This window comes from Salvia splendens, chromosome 6 (assembly GCF_004379255.2).
Source record: "Salvia splendens isolate huo1 chromosome 6, SspV2, whole genome shotgun sequence".
Classification (NCBI taxonomy): Eukaryota; Viridiplantae; Streptophyta; class Magnoliopsida; order Lamiales; family Lamiaceae; genus Salvia; species Salvia splendens.
The window spans coordinates 28,323,785-28,343,084 of NC_056037.1; the positions used below are offsets into that span (position 1 = coordinate 28,323,785).

The 19,300-nt window shown below is 37.3% G+C and overlaps 1 protein-coding gene across 1 annotated transcript; it reads left to right on the forward strand.

Moving 5' to 3' along the window:
- Positions 1-918: 918 nt before the first annotated feature.
- Positions 919-2,856, forward strand: LOC121809052. Its single transcript, XM_042209603.1, has 3 exons — positions 919-1,317; positions 1,446-1,544; positions 1,993-2,856. Exons 1-3 carry the CDS (start codon positions 919-921, stop codon positions 2,854-2,856), a joined length of 1,362 nt encoding a protein of 453 aa, XP_042065537.1.
- The last annotated feature ends 16,444 nt before the right edge of the window (positions 2,857-19,300 follow it).

Here is a 19,300-nt window from a genome sequence, read left to right on the forward strand (position 1 = left end):
AAAATTACACATCAAGTTTTGGCGTCGTTGCCAGGGAAGGCAATAGGTTGTTTAACTTTTTGTTTTATTTTAATTTTTATTAATCTTTTTAATTTTATTTTATAGGTACTTAATTCGTGTTTTTACTGGTGATAGCCATCTACCACGTCTGGACTCGAAGACGAATGAGTGTTTAATTTGTGGTAGTATCTTTCCAAGTCCTTGTGTTTTTTTTAAAGTTGCTAGTACACATTCAAGCAAACACTTTTTCTAAGACTAACCCCGAAGTTGTCGAGATGTCTCGCTTTCGGTAGAATTGGATATTTGAGTTGTGCTTGATTTCTTTTCTGTTGTGTAGGTGTTCTAGAAAATTGAAAACAGAAAAAAAACAGTGGATGCAAACCAGATCTAAGGGTACACCGCAATTTGGGTTATTGATACATCATAGAAGAGGACAGAATTCAACTGTGATTGATACACATCAGGACTATCAGAGTTCAGTGAGAGAAAATTCACTTTTTGAAACAAATTTTGAGAGTAGTAGCAGTGATTCAGAAGCTGAGTCGATGGCCGAGAACAATAACAATGCTCCTCCTGTGGAAAAATTTGGCGATACTGTCAGATCGGGAGTTGATCACCCGGAAATTTCACCTATGCTACGGATAACATAAGCATCCCACCTCACTACATCAGCTTGGTGAATGGTGGCACCTTGTTCCATGGCCGTGAAGACGAAGAGCCCATAAGCCACCTCAACGCATTCTATGAGTTGACCATGAACCACAGACCTGCGAATGTGCCACATGATAATATCAAGAGAGCTCTATTTCTTTTTTCGTTGAGAGACAAAGCACGAGAGTGGTACGACTCACTTCCGGGGTATAATGTGGCGACCTTGGAGATCTGAAATCCAAGTTTCTCCTGGAATATAATTCACCAATGAAGATCGAGAGATTGAGGGATGCCATCACATCTTTTCGGCAGCAAGGTGATGAATCTTTTGCTGAAGTATGGAAAAGGTTTACTGAGATGTTGAGAAAATGTCCCAACCATGGTCTTGCTCCTGGCCGTGATCTTGTCAAATTTTACCAAGGCTTAAACAATGAAAGCATGGGACTTATAAATGCAAGTACTGGTGGAGATCTTGATAATAAGGCACATGAGGAAGTGAGGACCTTGTTTAAAAAACTAGCAGATAATCAAAGAAACTGGTACAATCCAAGGAGAGTGGTTGAGAAGAAAGGAAATACCTTTGGATCTTCAGTAGAATCTGAAAGAATGACAGCGGTTGAGGCACAACTAGCTAATATTAGCACCCAAATGACGTCAGTGGTTAAAGTAGTATCTTCCACCACAACCTCAAATTGTTGCAATGGTTAAATGTGGACTGTGTCAAGGTGGGCATCACACAGATCAATGTCAAATGATCCAATCCCAAGAAACAGTTGAAGATGTGAATTACATAGGCAATAACCGTCAAGGTTTTAGCCAAGGGGGTCAATTCAACAACAATCATCAGAACTGGAAGCCTCAACAACAAGGGAATTGGAACCAAGCTGGGTCAAGTAACAATGGTGGGAACCAATGGTGAAACAACTCCCAACCCCCTGGTTTTGATAAGAAACCTTCACTAGAATATCAGATGGGACATATATTCGCTTTCATGTCAAATAGTAAAAAAGAGAATGATTTCTTCAAAGAGAAAACAATTGAGAAGTTTGGACAGCTCGAGGCTTCTATGAGAAATCTGGAAACACAAATAGGGCAGCTTGCTACAGCTTCTCATACAAGAACTCCCGGCACCATTCCAAGTGATAAGTGCCCAACCCCAAGGGAAATGAACATTGCAAAATAGTCACCCTGAGAAGCGGAAGAAATTTGGATTCAATGCCTTTAATGGACGACCAAGGTACTTCCGGCATCTCGCACGCATGGGCGGATGAGATGCTAGGCTTGCATTCCTCGCATGCAGAGGCGGACGAGGCATGTAAGGGAAGTCCCGCGTTGGTGCAGAATGCCCAACATGGTCAAGAACATGCTGCATCCGGCAACAAGGAACAAGGCGATGAATCTAAGTTAGATGGAAGACTTACAGCGGGAGAGAAAGACAAAAAGGTCAATGAGACAGAACCTAAGAAGAGCAAGTCCAGTATTCCTAACGACATTCCACCGTCTCCATATCCATTCACGAGAAAGAAGCGAGTGCGGCAAGAAAAGAGTTTTGAGTGGATAATGAATGTGATTAGAAAGGTGAATGTAGACATCTCATTGGTGGATATTTTCACCAATTTCCCGAGATTCTCCAAGTTCTTCAAAGACATGATGGCGAACAAGGAGAAACTTCAGGATGAGGGGATTGTGGCATTGAGCACGAATTGCTCACATCTGATATCTGGAATCATGCCGACGAAGAGAAGAGATCCAGGAGGTTGCATCATACCATGTGAAATTGGTAACACGATTTTCACAAATTGTTTATTGGACCAAGGTTCAGGGATCTCATTGATTGCATTGAAAACTGCTCGTGCCATTAGTTTTGAGGAAAGAATGGAGCCTATTGACATTGCTCTACAATTGGCTGATCACTCCATAGTGAAGCCCACTGGAATTGTTGAGGATGTTTTGGTTAAAATCGATAGGTTCATCATTCCGGTTGATTTTATTGTGCTCGACATGCCAGAAGATAAAGAAGTGCCAATTTTGTTTGGTAGACCATTTCTAGCAACGAGAGATGTATTGCTTGGAGCAAAGAATAACTATGTTACATTCAGAATTAATGGTGAGCAACTGACCATCAACGTTGAGAAGGCCTACGATGGTGGTGAAAGTGGTAAGGAAGCAAGAGAGGTGGTCACACTAGAGAGTCCGAAAGTGTAGGCCGAGGATGAAGAAGGTCGAGCCAACGACTATAAAAAAAGGCGCTGATTGGGAGGCAGCCTAAGTCTTTTATTATTTTTTTTGTTTTTGCTTTCATATATTGGGGGTTTTGTTTGCTCAATTCTTTCCCTCAGTATTTATTTTGAATTGAGCATTTTTTTTGTAGGAGTGAAGATGGAGGTCGTGTCTCTGCTGTTGGAAAAAAGAGTCGCCCAACCCACCCACCCATGAGCTTCACAATGACAGGGGAGTATCTTTATACCCACCTTATATTTGTCTTCTACCTCAGGGACAATGTAGAATTTAAGTTTGGGGGAGGGTTGAAATCTTGAATTCTGTGTGTGCATGTTAGAATGATTTCCTATGGATTGTTACTTGCTCATACTTGTTGGGAGTCACTAAGTAGACTTAGCATTTCCTGTGAACGTGTGCCATGAACTTAGTTGTCACTTACTTGCTTCTGGAGAACAAGGAGTCTTACTTGTTAATTTAGGAAAGAGTAGTGTTCTTTGGTGTCCGATTTCTTGAGCTAAGGAGAGAGAACTATTTCGGTTTTGAAAAATGAGTTGAAAATTTTATATGGTTAATTTGCATAATTTGAGTAGGACTTCACTTTGTTGATGTCGATGCACAAAAAATGATCTAGGCATTAGGACTAAAAGCCTCATTGCCCAAATATCACATGCCTGACACTACATGAACCCCTAGCGAGCCAGTTTGAGCCTTATAGCCTAGTTTCTTTGTTAAAATTTTGAAGTCAGTATACCAGCCTACATGATATATCCTTTTGTTAGCCCTTCTTTTCAGTCTTTGTCACTAAAATTGAGGTGCTAGCACATCTTCGGGTAGTTGCTATTGGTGGCGAGAAAAAAATGTCATAAGTTTAGATGCTTGTTATGTAATATCCAGTTTATGCTTGAGAAATAAAGTGCAAAGTTGCTAAAAAAAAGAGGCGGCCGGTTCATAGAGAAAAAGCCAAGGCAAAAAAAAACACTCAAATTAGTGCTCGAAAGAAACAAAAAAAATAGCTTAATTTGTTATGTTGAAAAATCTTAAGTTTGGGGGTGGTGAGCTGTGGAAATTTCATGCTTAATTTTTATGAAGCTTTGGGAGATGTTGTCCTATGGGATGTGCTAGTATTCTTGATTTTGGTGGAATGAGTTACTAACCAAATTTGATATCCCACCTTAACCAAAAGCCCCATTACAACCACAAATAAAGACCTTTTGATTTGTGCAAACGTATTGACATTTTGTTGATGAGTTCTGCTTTGAGTTTTGTGAAAAGACTAAATAGATTTAAAATAGAGAATAGCCTAATGAACTTCTTTTGACAATTTAGAAACGATGGTTTGAGACACTAGAGTCATTGCTTGGACTTGGATTGCTAGTTGGATAACTAGATCTTAAGGAGTCGGTTTGTGTTCATACTTTCATTCTAAGTCATGTTCAAAGGAGAATGTGGAGTTAGCTTTGTTAATCTCTTGACTTAGGGAGAGTTTTTAAGACATGAATTTGAGAAATTGAATCTTGATTTGAAATGAAAACTTTTGTGCTTGATTGCTTATCTTGCTCGAGGACGAGTAAAACTTAAGTTTGGAGGTATTTGATGTAAATCAAATAATAATAATTTTACTTCAAGATTTCTCTTAGTTTTTATATTAAATTATATATCAATTAATCATTAAAGTTTAATTATTATTCATTAGTTGATATATGTACATGAAATTTGGAGATAATTTAAATTTTATTTGTTTTGCATGTACAAACTTTACACGGTGGCCTAGCAATTAATTAAAGAATAGAGTAGTTGAGAGTTTTGAGAAAAAGGTGGCGTGACTTTTACTTGGAAAGGAGGAAATCAAAAATAGAAGAAAAAAAAGGGGGAGGGGGGGGGGAACGCCACTTTTAGGGGAGAAAAAACTGGAGAGAGATATACATAGTCCATTGAGCAATTGAGGAGAGTAGTGATTCTGGAGGAATTCAGCGTGAGAAAGAGAGAAGATAAAGGAGAAAATTCCAGCTATCATCTACTCCAAATTTACTCCATGGTTTTTAGGGTTTTATCTTCATTTATCATTGTTCTTGGTTTAATTATGTTAGGCTAAGAATCTTGTGTTACTCCAAACACGTAGTATGACACTTTGATTTCGTGGTTTATTCTATGCTCGTTTTTATCTCATGTTCGTTATTACTACTTATTTAATTGAATGAGTTTATTACTTTAGGCGCATCTTTAGTGATAATTCTATAGTCATGATATAATGCCTCTTTAGCTTGAATTGGGATGGATTGTGGTGGTAATGAATTATCAATTGGAATTGTTTAGATGACAACTTGATAATGGATTTTGATCTTAATTGCAATTGTACTTTAAATCTTGCGCTTCCGTAGGGTTCTTAGGATTATTGAATTTGGTTTAAAGAGTAAGTGTTTAGCTATTATTTGACTAGTTGATGCTTAGCATGTTTAGTAATTGCAGGTTGAATAATTTTAAATTGTCCCGAACGTATGAGATAGAGTTGAATGCATAGGATTAATCGTGTCTTGTTTACAAGTGTTTGGAGTAACAATCGTCTTACTTGTGTTAATCTGATTTCAACTTTATTTTTCATTATTTCAAAAACAAATTTCAAACAAAAACCTTCATCTTTTCTGTATTTTTTTTATTTGGAGTTAAACGAACTTACCTTCCTTGTGGATCGACACCTTAAATTACTACACACGAAGCTGTACTCTTGTAGTGAAATGGTAATATTAGGGATAATTTTGTGAATTTGAGTGCATATCTATTCTGATTTTAAAAGACCTAAAATTACAAATCACCTTCAGTCTATAATCTTCAGATGTAGATCCAGCCGGTACAGGTTGGATGTCGCAGTATCTGCAAAATTCCTCCAAAAAGGCGTAAGGACACTCCTTCGAAAGGCCATAGAAATTGGACAAAACGGCCAGTACTCCTGATTTGATCGCGATGGTCCGCATCCCAAGAGTAATGGTAATGGCATGGGTGGGTCCTTCTCGTCATGAGCGTGCAGAGAGCCAATTCATGAGTCATTGTCGACGAGGGTCATCTCTGCTTTTGCTTGTTCAAGTGGTGATGGCGCGTTATGTTCTCCTTCTTCTTCGCTGGTTAGTTGATCAGCAGTTGCTGCTGCTGCTAGCGCGGCTCTGTATCGCGTGGTAACAACACCGGCTTCTTGGACTCGCCAATGAGCGTTTGTATCTCTATATATAAGAGGGTGATTCCAGTGTCTGCCGCGGTGGTACCTTCTCATGAATAGAAAGAAAAACAAATGAGAAAAGAAAAAAAAATAAAACTATTTACACCTATGCACTACACACAAACATAAAACAACACCATGCATCCCTGACAACGGTGCCATTTTGTAGAAATTCGAGAGACGATTTGGATTTGATCAAGTTATATAGAAGATAACCGACCGGATGGATTAGTTAGCAAATGTCGTTGCCCCTTGATCAAGGTGTTCTCGCTCTCGCTCGGCACCAACGTAATTTATAACTCCCAAACTCGCACTACTTTAACAGTAAAGCGGCAAGAACGGGGTCGATTCCACAGAGAAACCGGTTTATCATCAAGTGTGTGAGTAGTGAACAGGGTTCGGCTACTGCCACGCTTTAATTTTGGGAGTTTTTAACTACTGGTTTTACCTTAGGCAGGATGTAACTAACTACTTGATCAAGGCACTGCTAACTACTGAATCAAGTAAGTGACAGGAAGAAACAAGAACCCAACTACCTAGGCATGCTACGAAAAACACAACCACTTTACCATTCATCATGATTAAACACTAGATCAAAGACTAAAAGCGAAACTGAATTGGAACAGTAAGCAAGATGACGAAAACAAAACAACTCCAATTTATACTCAAGGGCTCAGAACAGTACTGCGAACATGCGGAATGCAAAAAGATCATTTCTTTAACTACAGAATAACACGGAATTAAACTAAGCTAACAACTTCGGAAAATAAGAAAGCGAGTAAAGCTGAGAGATTCGCGATCGGAAACTTTGAGATAACGCCGAACAGATATTGAGTATTCTGTCGCGCTCCCTTTCGGTCTCTCTCTCTCTAACTAACCATTTCTCTAACTAAGCTATCTGGAAAACTAAACTAAACTAAACTAAGCTAGAAATGGAAAGAAGAAGATAAAAGGAAGATTGCCGAAGATCCTTTTAATGGCGTCGCATCCTCTATTTATAGGCACTTCACATGATCTCCAGCTGGATAACGATTCTGGCAGAGAATATTCGCTCACGCTATGATTGAGCGACTCATCGACTGTTGCGTGCCTTTCTTCTAGAATGTCATGCTTGATAACAGAATGATGATCACCATCCATCTCATTAGCCTCACGTGCCCTTCTTCTAGAAACCAGTGGTCCCCTGCTAATTGCTTGATCACCCCCTTTGATCAGTTCACCCAGTTTTTGGCCTTTTTGCCTTTTGTACCAACATGATAAGCTTAGTCTTGTTGCCTTGGTCAAGCGGCATTCCTGCACAATAAACACTTGCTTTGCGCGATAAACTGATCAAGTAGAATACATTTTACCCCTAAACGATGCATGAAATAGGCCTTATCAATTGGAGGTGGCTTGGTGGTAGAGGCGGCGGCGAATCGGAGTTTGGTAGAAGAAGATATGACTGTTTTACAAAGACTACACATTGTAGAGAAAAAAACGCTCGACTCTAGCATTTTTGAAACGATAACACCTGGCCAGGCGATTTGAGTGTTTCGCGAGTTAGAAAAACGTGCAGGTCGCGCATTTTTTCTGAGCCCAGAATTGCCAAATCGGGAAAAATGCGTTTGGGCCTATTTTCAAGCCCTAGCTATTTAAATAGCTAGGGCATGACTCCCAAAAGAGTTTGGACAACTGGAGGTGCAATTTGGAAAAAGATTTGAAGCCTTGAGCCATTTTTCGAGGAGAATTGAAGATCGAGAGATCCAATCCACCTTGAACTGACCCCAAATGGTAGATTTTATAGTTTTTATCATGTTATCTTTCGAAATGGTAGGCTACAACTTTTTGATTGTTCTTAGCAAGTTAGGGATATTTTGAAACATGGATTCCCAAGATATATTGAATGTTTTAATGCATTTGGTTCTATTTATGTGCCTAGGTAACAAAATATGGTTTAACTAGGGACAAGAAGCAAACATTAATAGAAAATTCTATATTAAACCTGTAGGATTTGATTAAGAATGGGTTTTTGGTATCGAATGTGCTTAGATGTCCATCCCGAGCCTACTATGCGTCTTGTAGGGGTGAGGGGCATGTGAGTCGAGTTCTTCTCTGGCCTTTTTAAGGATGTGAGGATGGTTGAGAATAAGTGACATTGCCCATTCTATAGTGATAGCGGATGTATCTGTACCACAAAATAGTAGGCTATGTTACAATAAATAATATAAAATTAAAATTGCATTGTTTGATACACAACAGAGAAATAATATGAGATTTCATACAGGAAATTTCTACATTATTTTGATTTCATATACTCCCTATAACCTTATAGTGTAGTAATAAAATGCAAACTCTAAATATTGTACAAACTCCAAACTATAATCTGCACCGTTAAAAAATGTCAACAAATGACAAAATAATAGCAACAAAAAATGTGTGTTGACATTTTTTGTTACTATTATTTTATCATAAATGACATTTTCTAACGGTTCAGATCATAGTTTGGAGTTTGTACGAATATTTGATATTTTCATTTGATTACTATCCTCTCCCTTATAAAACTATCCAAAGATTATATCTATGAACTACATATTTAAAAAGAATCTTATAAACATTTTGAAACCCTCAAGTATTACTATTTAGAAATTACAAAAAAAACATGAGAATTTAGAAAAATACATGAAAATATAAACTAAAATATCGTTCATATAATGATCCTAACCCAATCTATTTGTAACACGGTGCCCCGGTCAGTTTTGAGTTAGTAATTTTCACTTTGAAATATTACTCGAAATATATATTCTACAACTTGCCTATTCACCTCTTTATTAATCTATTTGAACCAGTACATCGTTTAGATAAAATTGATATTTTAATGAGAATATCTAATGCCAAGGGATAAGTCTTAGATCGAGACGTTTAGTACCATAGACGCAAAATATCTGTACTATAATTTATTACAACTAATACCATCTCAAGGACATAGGTAAATGAAGAAATAATGTTATATAATAAATATATATTTTTTTCATTGAAATCATTATCTAATTAGGGGATGAGTATTTTAGAAGATATTATATATTTTTTCATTTTGAAGAGGCATTTTATCTCTCCATCAGTAGAGAGGTAAATTCTTATAACTATCATATTTATCTTTTTTTCATGAAAAATCATTCTCTAAAAGGGAAGGTTTTTGAGAAGTCAATACTATATTTTATGTTTTTAATGTGTTTTGTACTATTTTTTTTTTTAAAGTTATTTACATTTTAATATACTATTTTCATTTGGAATGTATTAGTTTTTGAAATGATATATTTTACTTTTTGAGATGGTAAATAGATGATATACCTCTTTTATCTACAATTTTTTTGGAAATATTCTAAAGATAGAAGTTTCTATTTTTATAAAACGGATCAAATTGACAAAAATAGTCTATTAACATATAACAAAGAAAGTACGTAGAGTTTAGAGAATTAAATTATAAATAATAATATAAAAGAAAGAATAAAGTATATTATAAAAGAGAAATCAATAATAAAATAGACTAAAATATAGATAAAAATAAAATGTGAAAAATGACGATAACAAAAGGAGAAAAAAGAGTGATAATTAATTATTACGAAAAAATAAAATGGCCACTTCAAACGTATTTGTTTCTCAAAATAAATTATAGATTAGACTGGTATTAGTTCAATCTTGCTGTACTATATTTGTTTCTCAAAATAAATTACAGAGTAATTGTAGTACATTGTTTATAGATAATTAGAATTTTGAAGTATTTTACATTGTAAATGAATTTCTTTATTTTAACTATTTAATTAAAATATTTTAACAAATTACATAAGGTCATCCACAATTGCGCCTAGCGCGCAGCCTAGCCGAGCGCCGGCGCTAGGCGGTCCATTGCAACCGCCCAGCGGATTTCGGAATTAAAAACCGCCGAGCCCTCGGCGGTTTCGCGGCCCTAGGCGGTGCGCTGGGCGATCCGCTCGGCGCTATTGCAGCGCCCGGATCGCCTAGCGCACAGCCGAGCGGAATTTTTTTTTTTCGAAACCCTATATATACGCGGTTTGCACGTCATATTCATTCGCACCACTTGTTTTAACGAGTACTCTCTCTATCTTACATTCTGCACAAGATCAACACCGAGAAATGGAGAACACCAACGGAGGTATTCCAGTGACGAGCGGGTCTCAAACTCTCCCGGTACCCGTGCGAGGTGGATGGGGTCCGATGGCAGGGTACTACAACATGTACTCGTGGCAGGACATGATGCCCGGGATGGCAGCCGGGGGGAATATGCCCGGAATGGCAGCTGGGGGGAGTATGCCGGCGTGGCAGGGGGTACCGGGGATGCAACCCGGTATGCAGATGATGCCGGGGTGGGCGCCCGGGATGCAGATGATGTCGCGGGGGGGAAGGGGGGACCGCGATGCAGCACCCGACAGGTGGGGTACCGGCGACGCAGGGGAAGCCGGGGGAGAGGGACGTCTATCGACCCAGTTTTAATTTTTCGACTGCTTCTTCGCACACATCGACCCCAACGGATGCGCAGTTCACGCAATTTGATGCTTGTTCCTTAGAGGAGTTGGGGTTTAATATTCTCGGAGTTCCGGATACGCCCGTTCAAACGGGGGGGGGGGGGCAGTGCAGGGTCGTGGCGCCCCAAAGAAGAAGGGCAAGGGGAAGAAGGTCGGCGAGTCGTCGCAGCCGGGTGAGGACGACTGCTCGGTACGGAGGAGGTGGACGGATGAGGAGAACGTCGCGCTGTCCAAGGCGTGAGTGAGTGTTTGCGACGATCCTCTCGTTTCGAACAACCAGAGGATCGTCAACTTGTGGGGCAAGATAGCAGCAGCCTACCAGATATTTTGCCCGGAGGGGAGGCCACGCACCGTGAGGATTGCCGGAAGGGGTGGGACCGAATCAGGGCTGCCGTCTCCCGATTTTCGGGGTTGTACGCCAACGCCCTCCGCATACAAAGCAGTGGCAAAACGGAGGAAAACTGCAGGAGGATAGCGGAGAAAGTCATCCCCCAGAAAGGGTTGTATAAGGATTTCACCTACTGGAACTGATATGTTGTGTTGAACGACTCCGAGAAGTTCCGAGTAGGTGTCGACGCTGGCTGGCCGAAGAAGCAACGACTGAACTATACCAGTGATTACAGCAGCAGCAGCAGCAGTGGTTCCCACGACCTCCCCGAGACGGCCCAGGAGGTCCCGACCCCTCAGTCGTACCCTCGCCGAACTCACCCGGTTGGGCACAAGCGGGCTCAACGGGAGGCGAGGGGGGCAGCCGGGGGTTCACAGGAGGTCCAGTCGGCATCCCCCCTTGGCCAATCCATAGCGGATCTCAAATTCTTCGCGCGTCAACAAACGCGCAATCAGATGGCCAAGACGATGGCCGAATGGCGGGCGGCGGTGGACCCCGTGGAGAAGAGTTTGCTTCAAACTCTTCTCATGAGCATGAAGGACGAGTTGGAGGCGGCACGGAGGGAGACCGGCGGGAGTAGAGGCGACGGCGACGGTGGCGACGGAGGCGGAGGCCAGGGTGACGACAGCGACGGAGGAGACGACGACGGAGGCAATGAGTGAATTATTGTACTTTTTTTTAATTATTGTACTTTTTTTAAATTATTGTACTTTTTAAATTTTAATAGTATTATTAATGTTTCTCGTATATGTCTCGTAAATTAAATTCCGTATATTGTGTGATTGTTAATTATTTCATTTTTATATAATTGTTATTAATGATGTGGCTAGTGATGTGACTAGGCTATGATTGGGCTATTTGCTTGTTTTGATGATGTGGCAGGAGAATTTTTAGTGTTGATGATGTGGCAGAGGAGTTTTTGGCTAGGCTATGACTGGGCTATTGCTGGGCTATTCCCATTGTGGATGGCCTAATAACCCTTTGCAATCATTTATGTAAAAGATGTTTTTTTTACAAATTGATAGTTGCATAGTTATCGAACGATCAATATTCTCATCCCACAAATTACAAATATTACATTTTAGGATTAAAAATGCGAACAAGTTGGTAAGAAATCCTCTTAGAAATATAGTCTGCCCATCTGACTATTTGAATGCTCCAATCTTGATCTTTATTATAGTAATGGATACATGTGTTTTTTACATTAATCCGTTACATTAGCAGTGGCGACTTTATACAGCATATTCACAAATAAATGATATTTTTCATTATTCATAGATTGTATGAATAAAAATTTTAAATGCCTTTAATGATATCTTTGAAATATAGTAAGGGGCTATTTAGTAAAACTAATTTGATAAATGATAAATTCAATCTAACCAAAATCAATAAATTAAATATAAAATTTACAGATATTATGTACATATAATTAATTATACAATTATGTACAATTATTTTTATGTCATTATTAACAAGCCCGGAAATTATTGATTTTAAAACTTTACTATATGATTTGGTCTTTATTCTATTACTCCCTCTGTCCCGAGTAAAAATTCTATAGTACATCCATACCAAGTTGGCATAGTGAGTTGGTGTACCTCACCAATAACTGATTGACAAATGGAAATAAAAAAATGGTACATATGCCACATCAATTAAACACCAATTCAATAAAAATAATTGCACAAAATAGACATTTATTAATTATGCAAATTGAGATTATATTACTACTATTAATATGGAAATTATCATCACAAAATATTAGAAGAAGCGCGTAATATATATGCATATTGACCTTAATCATACTGTATTACATTACTTTTCATGCCAAGAAAAAAAATTATATTAAAACTCCTTCTTGATAGTACTATTTTGAGATTTTATGAATTAGACCTTTTTTTCTTATTTTGTATTTATATAGTATAAACAAAAACTTTACACAAATAAAAATTATGACTATAACTTATCATTCGTTAGTATATTAAGAAATCCATTATAATTTTCAATATCTTCTTATTATCATGTAAAAAATTTCATGAAATTTTTAAAATAAGAAAATAAAAAATCAAACTGAAAATTATTAGTTTTATTTTAAATAGAATAGCTTGATGATTGCCGAAAAGTTTAGTTACATCAAAATAGTACTACTATCAAAGAGTTAATATGATTTTTTTTCTTGGCATGAAAAATAATGTATAAATAATTTTTATGTTTAAAATATTAAGTACTTACATTAATAGGTCAATATACATATATATTGTAATTATATTGCACGCCTATTTTATGATGATATTTTCCAATTTAATAGTAGTAATATAATGCCACTTTCCATGAATAATACATGTCTATTTTGTGCAATTAGATTTATTGAATTGATATTCATTTGATGTGGCATGTGGGCGTCCCATGTTATTTGCACTGTTTCATTTCGGCTCGTCACAAACTACTTACACTATTTCTAGTTAAAGTTAGAATTAATGTATTTAATTAATATGTTAGATTAAGTTAAGAGCTCTTTTATTAGTTGATGTCTCATCATATTTAAAATTCTAATTTAATTATACTAAAAATCAATCTCAAATCTACGGCCTAAAATAAAAAGTGCGAGTAACATGAGATCATGAAGGGAGTATTAATTAGCCTAACAACTGTATTTATTACATGAACTTTACAAATAATTTGGACGCCGAATGTTTTCCACAAATTTCACCATTCCAATATCTTTCGTAAACATTACTAAATGTCTAAATCATATGCCTTATTTCTGTCCTAAAGCCATATGTTAATCTTTTCATTTCCTAAAAATAGAAACTATTTCTATTTAGTCCGTATATTTAAAATAGAAACATTCCATTTGAAATTTTTTTCTTTATGAAGCGAGACTCATTTTTCACTAACACATTTTTTCTTTTTATTTCTTTTATTTTTATCAATTTTGTATTAAAACCCGTGTCCCTTTAAAAGTTTCTATTTTTAGGAAATTGAGGGACTATATTATACTATTGTATCTTTAGTTATTTTGGCAAGATCTTTTTTCAATAATTTATTATATATGTATTTTTTTATTTTGAACTTAAGTTATACTTCATTTTATGATAGAGAAATAAAGTTTTTACCAATAATATTTATATTTTAGTTTGAATCTTTTAATTAAGAAGTTTAAATGTGGAATTGGTTTATTGTTAAGTGCTACTACTATTTTGCATTCTCCTAACAAATTAAATATATAATCCTCAACATATAAGTAAAGAAAGCCATTATTACTAAGCTAAAAAAATTTGAATTGCAAAAGGGGTTAACATATTTCACCTAACTCATAAAATCAATTATTCAGAAGAGATATACATAAATAATTAAAAATCAAAATGATATGTTTCATATCTTATATAAGCACCATCTATAACCCTCATTTTCGTTTAATGCATGTTTAGCACGTTTGATTTATTTTAAATATTTGGTTTAATTAAATCAAATTAAAAATTATTAAAATTTTTAATTATACATTTTTTAAAATTAAAACTCGATTAATTTATTTTCTCTATAAATTTAAATAAATTAATAAGCTGACAAATCCAGCTTATATTTTTCTGAAAATTGTTTAAAATTTCACCCTACATTCATAAACTTTTATTAATATCGCGGGAAGAACTTTTGAACTTTTAAATTTTTATTTTTTGTTTAAAATACCCTCCAACCCTTAAAGAGGCATTTTAGTCTATTGTGATGAGATTAACTGCCACAATTTCATTTTCTGAATTTATAGAGGAATAAAATAAAATTTGTGTAATATAAATCATTCCTATAATATAAGGACAATATAATTTTTTTTGAATTTTATTTAAAAAATTCAAAATATATTTAAATAAAATATTTTTTTGAATTTCCATTTCTTCGTAAGTAGAGCTTATGGCTGGGGAGTAATTTGGACTAAAAAAAGTTTAAAAAGTGCAAAAGTTGTTTAGTGATATTTTTAAAGTTTGAGTAATGCGTTTGATACCAATCCAATGTTTATGTATGAATAATGTAATTCACTTTTTATATAATGCAAAAGTTTTTCTAGTGATATTATATCAAAGTTTAGAGATGTGTAACAATATTTCATAGAATGAATACCGTAAAGGAGAATATGACAAAGTATTAAGGACAAAATATAGTTAGTTGATGGCTATATCTTAAATTTAACAATTTCCCATGATGTGCAGTTGATGGCTTGTAGATGTTCTTTAATTTATCTTGCTTAATTTGATTTTGAATTTACAAATGCCCAAGATAATCTATTACTTGTAAACATGAATTATATTTGAGATTTTTATTCCTTGTACGTTACCCCCTTGGTAGCTTATAACTAACAAAAAAAATTGACTCTATATCACCCTATAACAAAATGTATTTAGGGCTTTATAATAACTTAAAAATATTATGAAGGAGAGAATCACACTTTAACTTGTGAATCATAATTATAAAGATGACAAGATATTCTCATGCATGCAGAAATATGTGGAAACAATCAGTGTCCAAATAATTAATATTGTAAATTCTAAATAAAATCAGTTGTTGTTGGTCTATATGTAATAAGATCAAAAAGAGTGATAAGCATCTTTATAAAGTCTAGAAAATCATAAATTCAATTAGAGTGACTATTGAATTAAGTATAATGGCTGGGCTAACAGATAAACTTGTTGCACAGGAACATGGCGTTCAAGGCTGGAGGGGATGTGTTTCATCATCTTATGGCTAGTGGGGCGGACGACGCCACTGTAGCCATGCGGACGATGGCTCATCCATCGTCCGCGGACGATACGCGTTTGACCACGCATCGTCCGTGGTATCATCCGCCCCACTGCGGGCGACGCAGACGATGCAACTCGTTTTCCTTTTTTTCGAATTTTTTTAACTATTTAAACCCCCATTTCTCTTCCAGTTCCCATACCAATTATTTTCTCCCATCTTAACAATATTTCTCTCCCTAACTTTCTCACTAAAAAATGAGACCCGGCGACGACTGGAGTACATCGGAGGGCATTACTCGGGCCTTATTCGATTGTGTTCATGAGGCTGGGGCGGAATGCTTGGCGGAAATGGAGCGCGAGCGTGAAGAGGCGGAGCAGGCGGCGACGGCACAGATCCCGAGGCCAATTCGACGTCGGACGTTGTCCGCCGCGAGCACAACGTAGCTCACCAACGTCTGTTCGCAGACTACTGGGGCTGACGGTTTTTCACCGCCGTTTTAGAATGCGGCGAGATCTTTTTCTCAGCATTGTCCAAACGTTGGAGGCACGTGTTGAATACTTCCAGTATCGGAAAGATGGCATCGGCAGACCCGGACTTACGCTGTTGCAGAAGTGCACGGTTGCTCTCCGGCAGTTGGCCTACGGCACCACGGCGGACATATTCAACGAGTACCTTCACGTCGGGGAGACAACTGGTCGTGAGTGCCTGAAGAATTTTTGTAGGGGAGTTGTGGAGGCTTATAGAAACACATATTTGCGAAAGTTGACTGCTGAGAATTGCCAGGCCCTGATGAAGATGCACGAGGCGGCGCACGGCTTTCCTGCAATGCTAGGGAGCATCGACTGTATGCACTTGGAGTGGAAGAATTGTCCGACGGCGTGGAGAGGCCAATTTACTAGTGGATACTAGGGCACCCACCCGATGATGATCCTCGAAGCCGTCGCTAACCATCGGCTCTGGATCTGGCATGCTTACTTCGGTGTAGCGGGGTCAAACAACGACATCAACGTCCTCAACTCATCCACCCTCTTGACCGATCAATGCAATGGCCGCAGCTCGGCCATCGAGTTCACTGCCAACGGACGCTAATATCATATGGGGTACTACTTGGCCGATGGCATATACCGAAGGTGGCCTATTTTTGTGAAGACGATCAGCTGCCTAATGGGTGACAAGAGAGTTTTATTTGCGCAAAAGCAGGAGGTTGCGCGGAAGGATGTGGAGCGGGCATTTGTTGTGCTCCAAGCGCGGTGGGCAATAGTGTAAGGTCAGGCGCGTTTCTGGTTCAAGAAAGTCATTGCCGATGTCATGTGTGCGTGCATCATCTTGCATAACATGATAGTCGAACACGAAGGTGGAAGAGTCACTCATTGGGGCGATGATGAAGGTGAATCTAGCTCCAGCACGGCGACCTCACCCCACCTTTGAGGATTACCGATGGGCTTCAATGAGGTTCTATCTAGACAAGCCTCAATGCGCAACCAACAAGACCATGCTCAACTCATGAACGACATGATTGAAGAAGTTTGGAACCGCAACCGCCGTTGAGAATTTGTTGTTTTTTTTTTATTTCGTACTGTAATGTTTGAATTTCAATGAAATGAAGTTTTTTTTTCCAATTTTTGTTGTGTTTTTAAATATTCAAATAAATAAAATGCTTAGGGCGGCCTATAGGGCATCCCACAGCAGGTGAATTGGTAGGAGGATAAAATGCTGATGTGGCGGAGCATAGGGCGCCCTATAGGGCGGACTATAGGGCGCCCCAAACACTTTGCCAAAGTTCTACCAAACAAAGTTCAAGATTGTGAACTTCATCAAGGAAATTTTAGAACTTGTGGCTATGTCATTCAATGGAAATATGTTCTTGGTACGTATGTTTTGTTAAGATTTTTGATATGCAAAAAATGTTATCCTAAAACTAAATTTAAATATCCTGTACATGTAGGTGGAAAAGAGAAAGAGCCAGGATGGTGGGAAAGAGCAAAGAGCAAAACAAGTTATAGAGACTGAAGAGGCGAAAAAGCTAATTACATTCAAAATGATTGAAGAAGATGATCTTGAGCTATACAAAAACATGATTGTAACCTATCACGTTGAGACCAAAGGAGGTGTTGATTACATAACATGGACCATAGATTATGAGCTGATCAATGCAGACAATCCACACCCAACTGCGCTGCTGAACTACTTCATTGAGTTCACTAAAGAAACTGAGGTTTATATTTTTGGATGAATGAAATTCACCTTATTTTGGGTTCATTCATCAATCCACCAAATTAATATATCATAATCAATTTAGTACTATATATTATATTTATAAGTAAAGTGAAATAGCATCTATATATCTAGGTTTGACTATGCTAAAACAAAATGTGTGTATTTCAAATAAGCGAGGGATTGGTGAACCAAAATATGGTTGTTCTTGAGGATTTAACATTGTTGTGTTCTACCTACTTTAAGTTTTTAGTCTCTGTTTTGTTTTATGTTTCCATTATGAATTTGAGTAATGAAAGCTCTGGTTAATGATGTTAGATATGACTCTAAGTGTGTACCTCTAGTTCACATGCAGGTTAAAACATATAGGGTTCACGCACTTGATCAAGTTAAAATCGTCAACGGATCAAGTAAGCTACTAACTGGTCGTTGGGTGTGCAAACTAAGAGACTTAGGGCTTACAAGACCTTAACCCACAATATTATAGACTAGTAAATGGAAGTAAGGGTCGAATCCCTCAGGGACAGAGGCAGTTTGAGTTGTGTTTGAGGCATTGGGAAGGTTTGACTGCTGCCACGCTTCATAGTGGGTTAAGTTTAAACTAAGAAACTGAACTAATCGAGTCACTAAAACTAAAGTATCAACTAAACTAACTATGACAAAGTAAAAACATGTTAAACTGATCAATTGGACTATGGATGCAAAGGTACTTCTGTAAAAAGTAACTTGGGACCACTGACACAACCGAACACACTACTATAAAGCTGAAAGTAGTAAAAAGGTGACAGAGACTGCTACTCTAACGAACTACAACCTTCATCTTCGCTAAGCAACTTAATTGAATACAACTACGGCAGATCTAAGCAGAGCACCTAACAGAAAACGGGAAACAAAACAAATCAAACACAGATCCATGCAAATCGAACGGAAAGAAAGCAGATCTATAGCATCTATCCTAATTTCATGCTAGTTGATAAACTAAAACTCAGATTTACATACATCTAACTAAGAGAAAACTAAAACAGAACAACAAACAATCATCAAGCATAATCTAACTAAGAGAACACCAACTCCAAACAAACGTTCATCGCAAACTCCATTTCAGACTCAGATCTAATCATAAACAAACTAAATCATGAAGATCTAATATCTAACTCTGAATAGAACACTACTAATTGGCGAAAACATAACTAAACCTAAACATGAAAGCTAATAATCAGAGAAACGTCAGATCCAAACCATCGTGCATTAAAAGCTTCATTTCATAAACGATCTTCAACAATCTCAACTTAAACACAAAATTCCAAACTCAGATTCATTGAGCAACAAACAAAATGCAACAAGAGTTAACTAAGAGAAAAACATCAA

Bases quoted from the DNA above. Each gene is read 5' to 3' on its own strand.
- LOC121809052 (XM_042209603.1), top strand. From the start codon at position 919: ATGAAGATCGAGAGATTGAGGGATGCCATCACATCTTTTCGGCAGCAA. The intron at 1,318-1,445 runs GTAGTATCTTCC...TGAATTACATAG, and splicing joins AAATGACGTCAGTGGTTAAA to GCAATAACCGTCAAGGTTTT. The intron at 1,545-1,992 runs GTAACAATGGTG...GCGTTGGTGCAG, and splicing joins TTGGAACCAAGCTGGGTCAA to AATGCCCAACATGGTCAAGA.